The sequence below is a fragment of the Pelodiscus sinensis genome, chromosome 2 (assembly GCF_052426305.1).
Source record: "Pelodiscus sinensis isolate ZL-2025 chromosome 2, ASM5242630v1, whole genome shotgun sequence".
NCBI classification, from domain to species: domain Eukaryota; kingdom Metazoa; phylum Chordata; order Testudines; family Trionychidae; genus Pelodiscus; species Pelodiscus sinensis.
The window spans coordinates 73,139,023-73,152,050 of record NC_143053.1 but is presented as its reverse complement, the minus strand read 5'-3'; the positions used below and the strand labels follow the sequence as shown (position 1 = coordinate 73,152,050).

At 39.2% G+C, this 13,028-nt stretch overlaps 1 protein-coding gene across 2 annotated transcripts in view; it reads right to left on the bottom strand.

Annotated features, from left to right (window-relative positions):
• Positions 1-13,028, bottom strand: part of NOL4 (nucleolar protein 4) — a 271,241-nt gene that overhangs the window by 29,963 nt on the left and 228,250 nt on the right. For both annotated transcript variants that reach the window (XM_006115357.5, XM_006115358.5), the window contains one exon: positions 11,466-11,579. In XM_006115357.5, the coding sequence (XP_006115419.1) occupies positions 11,466-11,579 (114 nt within the window). The remainder of the gene's footprint in view (positions 1-11,465; positions 11,580-13,028) is intronic.

Sequence of the window (13,028 nt, the reverse complement as noted above, 5' to 3'; positions counted from 1 at the left end):
GCTCTTTGAGCATGGCACATGCACTTTTGAAGAACAGAAAGAAAAGTACTGGTGTTAGATTAAAATATCTCATCCTAGTGATCAAATATCTATATGTTTTGAAGGGAACATGATGAGCTAGATGTTCAGCAGCTATAGATCAGCATAGCTCCATGGAAGCCAGCAGTGCTATGGCAGTACCAGAGCTGGAAAAGAAAAAATTCAGTGGCGTCAGTTTCATTAGGGATGTTTTTGGGGGAAGCGTGTGGGACTCTTGGAATGCTGCTTGTGTCAATTTTTTTATGCTTGCGATATTATCAGGGTCACCACAATTAAACCTCTTCCTGCAGGTCTCTGCACTGAGAGAACTGCAACCCATATCACTCCCACCACTGATAGCACTTTTGTTGACACCAAACAGCTTGCACTACACCTACTAGATCTGGGGATTGATAAACAAAAGACATTTGTTGAAAAACTGTGGGAGAACATTACATGTGGCATTTTCTCAAGCTTTATCCTGTTCTATTGGGCCTGCTGCTTTCTTCTAATCAGACACTATTTCCAACCTGCAGGCTACATGTGTTGGAATACGCAGATTACACTATTAAAATCAGATTCTGAATGAAATTCTTCTTTATTTAGAACCAGGAGATGAAAGTTTTGACATGAAGAGTGAGACTGATACTGGTTGAACTTTTTTTGTTTCACTAAATAAAAAGGTATATTTGTTAGACCAGAGAGTTCTTTCTTTGGAAGAAAAATAAGACTTGAAGGCGTTTGAGTATTGAACAGTTTATTTAGATTGTTTCCTTTCATGGGTGAATTCTGGAACCGAGGGATTGACAGCTGTCTTTACCAACCTACTTCTCCTGACAGGGAAGAAAATTAAAAGTGAGCAAGCACGTTTTGGGATGCATTTGGTGCTTACTGCCTGTCTCCAGGAACAGACTCATGTACTGATTTACAGATTATAAAGACTAAATAAAAGAGAATTTAAGGGAAGCTTTGCAACTCACATAGGGTACGTTTACACTACAGAGAAAGATTGAAGCTGCTACTGTCCATCTTCCAGGGTTAGAATTAGTGGTCTAGTTAAGACAGCTAATTTGAAGTGAGAATTTTGGTCTGCAATATTCAACATCCATTCTAACTGAACCTATTAATAACTAGGGGTATGTTTATACTACAGGGAAGATCGAAAATTAAAAGTGAGCAAGCACTTTTTGGGATGCATTCAGTGCTTACTGCCTGTCTTCAGGAACAGACTCATGTATTGATTTACAGATTATGAAGACTAAATGAAAGAGAATTTAAGGGAAGCTTTGCAACTCACATAGGGTACGTCTACACTACAGAGAAAGATCGAAACTGCCTCTGTCGATCTTCCAGTGTTCAAATTAGCCGATCTAGGGAAGATAGCTAATTCAAAATGAGAAGGGCATTCCGGTTGATGCTGGTAGTCCTGCTTCTACAAAGAGTAAGGGAAGTCGAAGGGAGAGTGTTCTCCCTTTGACATCTTGCAGTGTGGACAGCACCAAAATTCGAGTTAAAGTACTTCAACTTCAACTTCAGGTACGCAATTAACATAGCTGATGTTGCGTAGCTTAATCCGACCTTATCCTCTAGTGTAGACATACCCTAGGAGTTTTGCCATTAACTTGAAAGGCAGCAGGATTTAAATTACAATGATGACTGCTTTTATTTCTCCTCTTGATAATATGGCTATTGCATTGTGGGTAAGAAGCTAAATTTCCTCGATGCTTGCACATAATTAGATCTCTCAACAATAATCCATACCCAGCTAACTTGTGCCTGCATAACATTTTGTGCCTCAGTGGTTAGAACATATAATTTGGAAACACAAAAGAAAATTGTATTCCAATGAAGAAGTGAAATAATCATTGGGTGGCGCTGCAGAAAGAGGAAAAATGCCTAAACTAAAATGTGTGTGTGTGTGTGTGTGTATACACGCTTCTGTTCATTGTGAGGATGCCAAATTATTCTCTGAAATGCTTTTTTAATTTATGATCAAACCTGTCCAAGGAATATACCTGAAATTACATACCTGCATCCCTTTTCAGGCACCTAAGTACTTAGCCACATTACTATCAGATAATCTGATTTTTCATAGGTGCAAAGTATTCTGCAGATTTTATTGACGTGAATAGACTAAAGTTTTAAACTTCTGGCCTATGTTTGTGTTAGCAGTCCCATTTCTAATAGGCTGCTTTTAATTGCCTCAAATCGAAAGGATTTTTCTAATTACTTTTTTTGATATTGTGCATATATATATATAAACCTCAACAAACCTCCCATTCTGAAATGCAACACAATTTGCACCTGATTCTGCTGGGTCCTTATGCAGATGACCAGTGCACTGATTGCTCAAGGAGCCTTACTCTGTTCCTTGAAATGCTGTCATGTACAGGCTAGGTATAAATGCAGTGTCTTTTTTCTTTGCTCTTCCAGGGGCACTTGGTGCTTCAAAAGGGAACCAGGAAGAGGCAGGACCTTATTCCTTCCACAGCAGCCAGCACAGAAGGAGTAGGGAAAAGCCGTACCCTATAATGGGATGTTGTTCTCCAAACATACCGAATTGCTCTACGGGGCATTGTAAATTCCTGAGATGGAACATGTCCCACGCTGACACTGGCTAGTGTAGCCTCATACTATCCTTTACTATAAGCATTGCCTTAAAGGCAGAATCTAATCTTTGGTTGGGAGGTATTTTTGCATGCTCTCTTCTTCTGTAACTTATAATGCCTAGGCCTGCAGTTGATTCAGAAATGAAGAATATAAACAGTAGACTAAAAGAGGCATGTAAAAGCCATGCAATTTGTTTCTTCCTTACTCACAGGAGCTGTACCGCACATGTATCAGGAAAGAAAACAACACGCCCACACATTAGATATCTCCACCCTCTTTTCCTACAGTCTGAACTGTAATGAAGAAGATAACTTCTCACTGTCAAGGTTTAGAACGCATGCATTCATGGCATTGCTGAGAGTCAAACTCTCAGTCCTCAAGTCCAAAGGATTAGTGGCCTTAATTCCTTCTCCATGCTGAAAACCTGATACAATAGTCCTGGAATAGTCAATTCCCTCATTGCCATATAAATGAGTTTCTTCCAAAATGGATTTGCAATTATCTATAATTTGTCCACTGATAAATTTCTTCCTTTCTTAATGGCAGTATTGTCTGCTCCTGGTTTGTAGCAATAGCAGCTGGACATCTCCTTTGTTAACAAAACTGAACCTGAAGGGTCTTCCCCAAGCATCAACCCCCTTGTTACCACGGCGTGACCTAGAGAGAAGGCACCACAAATTGGCTGAAGGTAGCTCATTAACATAGCCTTGCAAATCTGAATTGATTTAAAAGTGAACATTTAGGAATTAGACAAATGGAATGAAACACAATAGCAAAGGCTTCAACTAAATGGCACTATGCGTGCACTTTTATTAACATTCAGATGTATTGCATTAGTGCAGAACTTTTATCCACTCGGCAGCATGCATTCATATCAAGCTGCTCTATTCAGGCTGCTGCTATGACAACTATCCAGAGGCAAATGTCAGGTCAGCTCCCAGCATATGCGTTCAGGCCATAATTGCTTTGTCAGAAACCTAATAGTCATCTACTTCTACTCGGCGAGCAGCTAAAAGCAATACTGTTAAAATTACTAAATGAAGAAAAATTCTTTACCAGTCCACCATCGTCTATAGCATACAGATCTGTAGATTTACTTCTATTTTGCCAAAAACTAGAATGGGGTGTGTGGGGGGGGGATGGTACAGAGGTTGTTTTTTCAGTCTCCAAATTTTTGCCAATTTATTTTTCACTTATGTTAGTCTGTACAGTGTAAACTAGGGATCTTCTAACATATAATCTCTTCTGGGTGCAGGATATTATCTTTTAGTGCTCCTAGGACATTCATAGTGGGTTATCTGTGTGGCACAAAGAAAAGTTGTATGTTTCTTTTGGATGGATAGGTGATTTTTTTTTAATGTGTGTAATGGTTATAATAAAGAGCATTATAATTTGCCATACTCAAGAGGCAATGAAAAGTCTGAATAATTAACAGAAACAATTTTTTAATTACAGAAGGTGATTATTTTCACAGGGTTCAGAAATGTAACATGAAAATCTGTCTTAATGTTGTGTCTAAATCAGAACCAGATTTAACACTTCGATAAATTGGTCCTTCCTTGGAAGTTGAAAAAATACTGAAACTAGAGACAGATAAGAAGACATTAATACTGAGCTGTTTTTCAGCTATTTCAACTATATGATCCTATATCAGAATTAAAGAAAATCTGAATATAACTGGTTTCTTGACTGGAGGAAAAATGGTCTCCCATACACATATAGAGACAGGCATATATTGTGACAGCTTCATCGTACTATCTCACATTTGCCTTATAGGCAATAATAAATAATAATTCAATTAAATCAAACTAAACTAATTTGGACTTCTGGCTTTTGCGTGCTAGGTATTGTTATGGTGTTTCTGTGCAGAAAGTATATGATGACATCAGCTGTGGCTAGTTAGGACGCAGTCTGATTTTTATTACTCAGAATTAATCTCTAGAATCAACAGGAAGTTGTTCCCTTTATATTTATTTTTTAATTATTTTTTGAAAGAGAAGAAATATATAGAAGCCTACTTCTTAATTTGCACATTCTGTAATATTCACAACTCAGCACTCTCTGAAGAGTCAGCTAATTTAAAAATCATAGGTCTTTAGTCATAATGAAACTAAAATAAAATGATTTCTCATGAAATAATGAACACTTGCTGTTTTACCATCAGGCTGAAAATTAAAAGGGGTGAATATACAGTGGGCTAAATCCTTGGCTGTGGCAAAGGCACACACAGTGTAGTTTGGGAAGTAATGGGGTGTGAAGGGGGATTTAAAACAACTTTGTACTTCCCTGATCCTGGGCTGTCCATGTGCTGGACCTGTCTTCTGGCATAAAGAAAGCTATGAGGGCATTCTGCTTTCATACACTAACCCTGGCCACAGGGGGAAACTCAGTACAAGGCATCGCGTTAGTTCCACCCCTATAAAGGACCCCCCGGGCTAAGGTGCTCCTTCCCATGGCAGGGTACATTGACTTGAAGGTCACTTTGCATGAGCCATACTCAGAAGCTGAATTTAGGGGAGACAATCTGATCTCCTATCCGCAGAGGTAGGTATGAATATTATTCACACACATGGTATTATGTGCGTAATGGGACAAACCCTTGATTGTTATAAATCAGTGTAGCTCCACTGAAGACAATGTAGCTACCAGCTGAAGATCTTGCCAAATATTTATATTTACATAAAAAGCCAGGCCCGTGGATCTTCCGACTAGGCACTGAGTGCCCTGGCCAGCCCTAGAGAGCCCCCACCAGGGCAGAATGGCCCCTGCTGCCCGAGCCAGCCCCTGCTGCCCGAGCCACCAAGGCTGTGTGGCTCCCTTTCCCAGGCCAGCCCCAGAGATCTGCTGCCCAGGCTGTGCAGCCTCCACTTGCTTGAGTCAGCCCTAGGATCCACCACTCATTCAACTACCCCATCCTGAGCCTCCCCCCCCCACATCTTCCAAACCCATCCCGACTCTTGCACCCCCACCCCTTGTCCTGAACCCCTCCTCACCCCCAACTCAGATTCCTGCACCTCCCACACTTCCAGCCCACTTCCCTGAGCTCCCACCCCCCCAACTGCCTGCTCTGACTTCTGCACCCCCTACATTCCCAAACACCTCCTTAAGGATCTGAGCAACGCCAGATAAATGTGCTAGTAATGTTATATACAACATTTGAGTCCAAATACCACAGATGATTTTTCCCAATATTATTCTTATTTCCTTATTTTCCTATTTGTAATTTGCATCGGATCCTTCCTTCTATAAGATAGATTGAGGAGAAGAATTATTTCATGCAAAATAGTGAGTGAGAGAAGAAGGGAAAAATCCTCTTTCCTTTTCATTCTTCCAGGGATGAAGAAGAGAACCACTCTCACCCTCCTCTGAAAGTTGAGAACATCCACATATTCTGGGAAGGTCATTAGAAATCCGAGGCTCCCTGCTGACAGCCACTGGAAATCTGGTTAGCCCTCTCTGCTTCGGATGGAAAAGATTCTGCAGCCAATCCCTAGATCTCTCCTCTCACTGGGAACCACATACAATGTTGCTCCTAAAGGTGTGGGTTGGTGTGGTGAAGGCCACATCATATCTCTGCCATGAGCCCAACCCTGGCCATGCTAAAATGATGCAGAGTCAGAATCTACTAAGATTTAAGATCAGACAGAAGCACTAATATATCTGTGGCTGAACTCCAGCTATGTGGCCCAGGCTTCCACAACAGTCACCTTCCCTCAGAAACCTCTTGGGGCATTCCCCCATGAGGCATAAGTGTTGAAACTGGAGCTGCTGCCACATCCCCTGCCTTAAAATAGTAATAACAATCCAAATACATGGCTCCCGCCTTCAGCATCACCATGATAAAAAACTGTTCTAGCACCACTGCAGTGAGGAGGCAGTGCACACAAATGTTCATGCTGCCATAGTCATCACCACTCCTCTGCAGACTGCCAACGTGCTTAGTGAGGAGATAATTTATTCCATGGTTTATTGCATGTCTCTTCATTCCCCATCAGTGCGATCAACCTACTCCTAACTTCGGCTCTAATAGGAAGCATGCAATAAAAGAAACCACTATCACTGCCACAAACCTACTCACCATTAGCACTGTAGGCATGCAAATTGTGTCTGTGCTAAATTCCATTCAAAACTTTCCATTTCACAATGGCTAGACCCTATGACTCAGGGCAACTACTTGGCATTGCATTTTACCGCTGGTGCAATATGGCCCTTAAACCAGCTTAATACTGACTCAGGGAAGATCACCTCATTGGTAAACATGATCCTTCAGAAGCACAGAGGCTCTGATGATGCCGTATTTCCTCCCTGCTTCAAAAGACGACTTTCAGCTGTAGTTCTAGCCCCTTATGGCCATTTGAAGTCAACATAAATTAGAGAAGCCTTCAACATGTAGGTTGAAAGCAACTCCATCCAGAACTCAGCCAACAGGTTTGATCCTGAACAGAGATGAGGCAGGAGCAAAGTGGTGTAAAGGTGCAGTCAGTACTACTTTTGCATAACTCCTCCTGACCTCTGGGCAGATCACCTAGATCCCAGCATCTTGTCCATAATTCCTTTTTCTTCAGGGAGTTATCAGTGTATGGCGGGATAAATTCATGTAGTTACAAAATATAAACACTAGCTGCTGGATGGCTACCACAAATTGAAATGAGAATACTCCGAAGTCTGGTAATATTCATCTTCTACGTAAATCCTCTGCACTTATTCAGTTTTCAGGTCAACCGCTTGAGCCCATCCTCACGGTAATCGAGATACAACGCAGGTAAAAAGAGCAGTTGGGTAACATCTAACCCAGTCAAACAGCAAAACATAGTAGCCCAGGCTAGTAAACATATTTGTGTTACTTGCAGGAAATAACTCCACAAATGAACAATGCTTTAATATTACACATTCTAACATTATGGAATGATGCTGGTCTCACTGTCGTTAAGGTGGAAGCTCGTTTCCCATTATGAGCCTGATTTTAATAAATCACATATGTTGAAAATAGATAACCACTTCACTAAGGGCCAGTTTTTACTACCTTATTTTAGAAAATTGGGTTTTTGCATGGAGCACTTTAGAGCTTCCATCTAGCAAGGCACAAAAGGAGTCCCAATGGCTTCTCTCATGATTCATGTTAAACACAGGCTTGAGCGCTTTTCTATATCAGAGCCACATTTATCATTGTGTTCGTCAGAATACAGCAAGGAAGTTGCTTATAAAATGCAATATTTGTCACTGTCACACAAAAAAGAGTACACAAAGACAGCTTGCATCCTTACGTTGCCTTTTAGACACTACTGGGGATGTTTTTTTCTCACTAGTGGAGAAAATGTTGCATGTGGATAATATAATAATATCAAATGCTCTCTCTTTTATATTTGTTCCCTTCTCACTTAATTTCTGGGAATGAAAGTAATTGGTACTATCGACAATTCTGCTTGTTTTTAAATAAAAATTAAGTAACTGAAAACCATTTGGGATTACCTTTGATTTTACTTTTGCATTAGATCTTTTAATTGACATAAACTGTTGCTGGGCTGATTATTCATCAAAACTGTTGTTAAAACTGACACTATTTACCAAATCACTTTCAAAATACTAATTTTGGAAGGTAAAATATTTTCAAACCTCTGTTTGAGATCTGTATACCACATGTTTCCAACAGTCTGTTCTGGAGAGAACGGAGTTTAAGAAGTCCCTGCCACAAATGCCCAGTGTAAGACTCAGGCACAATCCCAGTCCTTGTGCTCAGCACTGTAAGGGTATGTCTACACTACCACCCTAGTTCGAACTAGGGTGGTAATGTAGGCAACCGGAGTTGCAAATGAAGCCCAGGATTTGAATTTCCCGGGCTTCATTTGCATCTTGCCGGGTGCCGCCATTTTTAAATGTCCGCTAGTGCGGACTCCGTGCCGCGCGGCTACACGCGACACGGACTAGGTAGTTTGGACTAGGCTTCCTATTCTGAAGAGAAATGAGGAGTAACGGTAGTTCGGAATAGGAAGCCTAGTCCGAACTACCTAGTCCGTGCCGCGTGTAGCCGCGCGGCACGGAGTCCGCACTAGCGGACATTTAAAAATGGCCGTGCCCGGCAAGATGCAAATGAAGCCCGGGAAATTCAAATCCTGGGCTTCATTTGCAACTCCGGTTGCCTACATTACCACCCTAATTCGAACTAGGGTGGTAGTGTAGACATACCCTCATTGTAGCATCAACAGCAGTAGAATCTCTGAAGTGTTTGGAGAGAAGCAAGGAAGGGTACCTGCCATCCTCCCCATCTACTCTTGAGCTGGGTCCATGCAGTGGGAAATGAATACTGTATAACTTGAAAGGGTTTATCAAAAACTACACAACCTGTGTGAACACTGTGCGGCAATATACCTGCTTTGGGCAGTTTTCAGCATAGACGGTTACAAGTTTTCTCCACAGCTGGGATTTAAATATTGTAATTATAGCTAGAATTTTCTTAGGAATCTAAGGGAATACTTAACTTAATGTGGTTTGCAAAAGCATACGGTTAACTCCACTGATTTACTCCATTTGACTCCTTTCAAAACCCTATATTATACGTTATTCATATAATAGAGAGAGATAATTTACAGGCCATATTCTAAAAAGCTGGCAGCAGAGATGTGTGTTATACCTTGCTTTGCAGGACAGTCTGGATGTGTCTACACTGCACTGTAACTCAAAATAAGATATGCAAGTTGAGCCATGTATCTTATTTCAATGATATTTCGAAATAGCTTATTTCATCATTTGGTGCTGTCTACACAGCACCAAATTTTGAAATAAAGCACTATTCCAAAACATCCCTTACTCCTCTCAGAATGAAGTTTACAGGGACATCAGAATAGCGAGCCCGAAACAACCGGCGTGCTGTGAAGATGCGGAATAGCTATTTTGGGGTACTCCAAAAAGACATACCCTTTGTTTCCTTTGGAAGATAAGTGGTGACATCAATACTGATCTCCAATGGGTTTTGCGCAAGTGGAGCAGTTTTAATTCAAGGCTCCTATCACCTGAGACAATGAAGGGAGATGTCATATGTGTAGGCTCACCAGATACGCTACCAGTCTTCCTGCCAGGACTACTCAATTTCTGTGCTGTGCCGGCATAAATGTCAAAAGAGTTGTTTTTCACCACTGCAACCTCATCCCTGCACAGGTTCCACTGCTGGGAGCTCTGGCAGAGACTATCAAGTGAATTTGACCCTGTATTTCAAAAACACACCGTGAAAATTTAGAATGGAATGTTATAGTTATGACATTGCTGTAATTACTTACTATTGTCTCTGCAGTGCCCCAAACCCCTACTGCCAAAAAGAGTGGGGAAGCTGAAAGAATCAAGACTCCAACATACATTCTGTGCAGGCAGCTTTGAGTCCTTATAATGAACTTTTGAATTGAAAAGATTAATGTGGAATTTTCATTGCTCCAGATAATGCATTATGGAAGTACAAATTAAAAGAAGTTACTGTAAGTGCTACCAAAACTTGAATAATACCAAAAAGGGATTATTCAAACCCAGAAAATGTGTCACTGATACTCAGGCTTCCACCTATCATTTTAAGGTGCTTCCATTTCAATCAATCTTTCAGATTCTGGAGAGGATCCTGAGGGTTCTGGTTTTTTCATTGTCAATCTCTTTGTCACCCTGATTTGGCCTGACACCATCTTTGTGATCATGGAGGAATGGCCAAGAAACTCTCCCTTTGGAGATTATCAATGCAATCAAAGTAACAGCTGTTAATATAACACTTTCCCTCGTCTCTATGAGCAAAGCAAATAGATTCTGCAGTTCTGTGGCTTCCCAGAAAGCAAATAACAGAACATAAACACTTCAAAATCTATATGAGAACAGCCAGTAAACTAACCAGGACTTAATATTAGCTGTTTTTTACTTACCTGTAACCAGTAGACCTTAAGGTATATCCATAACATTAATTGAAATGTCACAAAAGACTAAATATATCAGCCAAAAAGACATAACAATATACACGACCAGACTCTCAGTTATCAGCATTGTAAGAATAATCTTAAACATCCCACTATTCCAAGAAAGGCTGTGAAGGAAGGCTACAGGAAGTAGATAAGGGCAAAATATCCATCTCGTTGGAAAAGTGCATACAAATAAAAAGTTTATGAGCCATGAGTTTAAATCTAGTTTCAATATAATTGTGGCATCCTTGAGCTTTTGCTGCACGATATCATTAGATAAAATAAAAGTTTTTTTTTTAAAAAAAAGGTCAGACACTGAAAAAGAAGCATGAAGTTTCCAACAAATAAAATGTAAACGGTTAAAATTCTAACATACATTATACTAGATACTGAATAACATCAGAATTAAATAAGATAAATATTGATATGAGTTTTAAAAAACGGATTTAAAAGAAAAGTGACAATACAGAGTCTGGGAAATATCTCAATAACCTTTCTACTAAAAATAATTAGGTATATTCACCCTTCATTATATTTATAAATTCACACAGAGAGGAAAGTAATACACATATATAAATATTAATATATAATTTTATATACATATAAACTTGATGCATGTACTGTATATTATGTATGCAGACTCCTACAGCAGATAAAGTATGCAATTATTACACATACATGTTACAATAATTTCTTTATGCATCCATTAACACTAGATATGCTCAACACATTTGTAAATACCTACATAATGGCATTTTCATGTATTTATTTAAAACATATAATCCTTAGACATTTAATTAATTTTGCTAACAGTATATGTAAGCTGTACTACCCCTCTGTGTGATGCCCTATGTAAATTACCCTCACTCCATTAATTATAAAATGGATGTGGTAGACTGCAAATAACAGTACCTGTTGTCTATCCAACCGCATTCTTTTTGCAGCATTTCTGCTTTCACTCTCACAGGCTGAAGCCAGGATACTCTCTGCTACTGCTGAAGTAAGGTGTGAGGGAATAGGTCGTGACTAAGAAAGAGAAAAAAAAAAAGACCAAAAAAATTATTACTGGGATAATAACTAGACCTGCCGTTTCCTTATCGGAGCATTGGCACATAGGCAAGAGTGTCCATTCATTGAAATGTAATTTATATCAACAAAAAGGGGAAATGGAAATTGTAAAGATGAAAAATGAAAACTAGTTGGAGGTTAAAGTTGCAGTTGATCCGCACAGATCCATCAAAAGCACTTTCTTTTCCCACAGCTCTATTGTCCATTGTATTTAATCTGGCTCATTAGGCTGCATTTTGAACAGACAGCAGCATATTCTCTGTGTTCCAGCAGCACTCTGGCTGTCTGATTCTTGCTAAGAAAATGGAAAAGGCTTTTATCCTGTACAGCATATGACAGATATGAGCAGTGTTTTTAAACTCGTTAAAAAAAAACAGAGTTGAAACATCACTCACATGTAACAGATTGTCAGAACATTTCAGAGCAGTCCATATGTAATGTCACGAACATTTACATTTCTTCAACAATATGATTGATGTCATTACAATTATTTTTTTAAAGCTATATGTATTTTGACATAGTAACATATGTCAGGCCCCTATCAATCTGTGTAGTCTTCAAAGTTCCAACTACATTCTGAAAAAAACTTGCATCAATAGTTTTTACAGCATTTACATATTTTAGGTCTAAGTTACATATAAATCAAGTGAATCCTAAAGTTTTATTAGCTCTACAGTTGGCTGTGAATGCATAACACTTGCTATAACAATTACATAAGGACAATCACAGATTATTTGCATTCCTTTCTGTATAATGGTATGCAAAAATCATTTCACTGAAAGATGAATCCCATAATGAACATCTCAACATCTTTTCTTAATTAAGCTACATACAAAGATAGATCAGAGATTTCAAGAAAATAAGCCAAATGAGGACAATGCCATACACATTGTTATAGAAGCATGCACATCTTAGGGGGCTAAAACATATTGGAGCAGATCCTCAACTTGCATAAGTTTGTATAGCTCTCCTTCCTGCTGAGTAAATGGCCTGACATTTATTCTCTATAGAATTTCATCAAATTTTAGTCAACAGAATAAATATGTATCTACTACAAAATATGACTGATAATCAGAAACATATATTTTAAAGCATTTTCAGGCATTTCCCAAACAAACTCAGAACAGGTTCTCTGAATTGGCACACCTGACTTCACATTTCAAACAACATAGCAAAATTATGAGCAATGTACTACAAGACTTTACTTTTAACCAAAAGAACACATCATATTTCTTAGCTTTCACTGGCTGTGTAGTATCAATTTACTATCTGATATTGTACCTCCAGTAATGGGTGGAATATATCCTATCCTTGCAGAAAGATGCAATGAGTGAACAGATGTATCTTTTCTATTTCCAGATACTATAGATTTAATTCCCCCCAACTCTTAGACCAGAGTAAATCAGA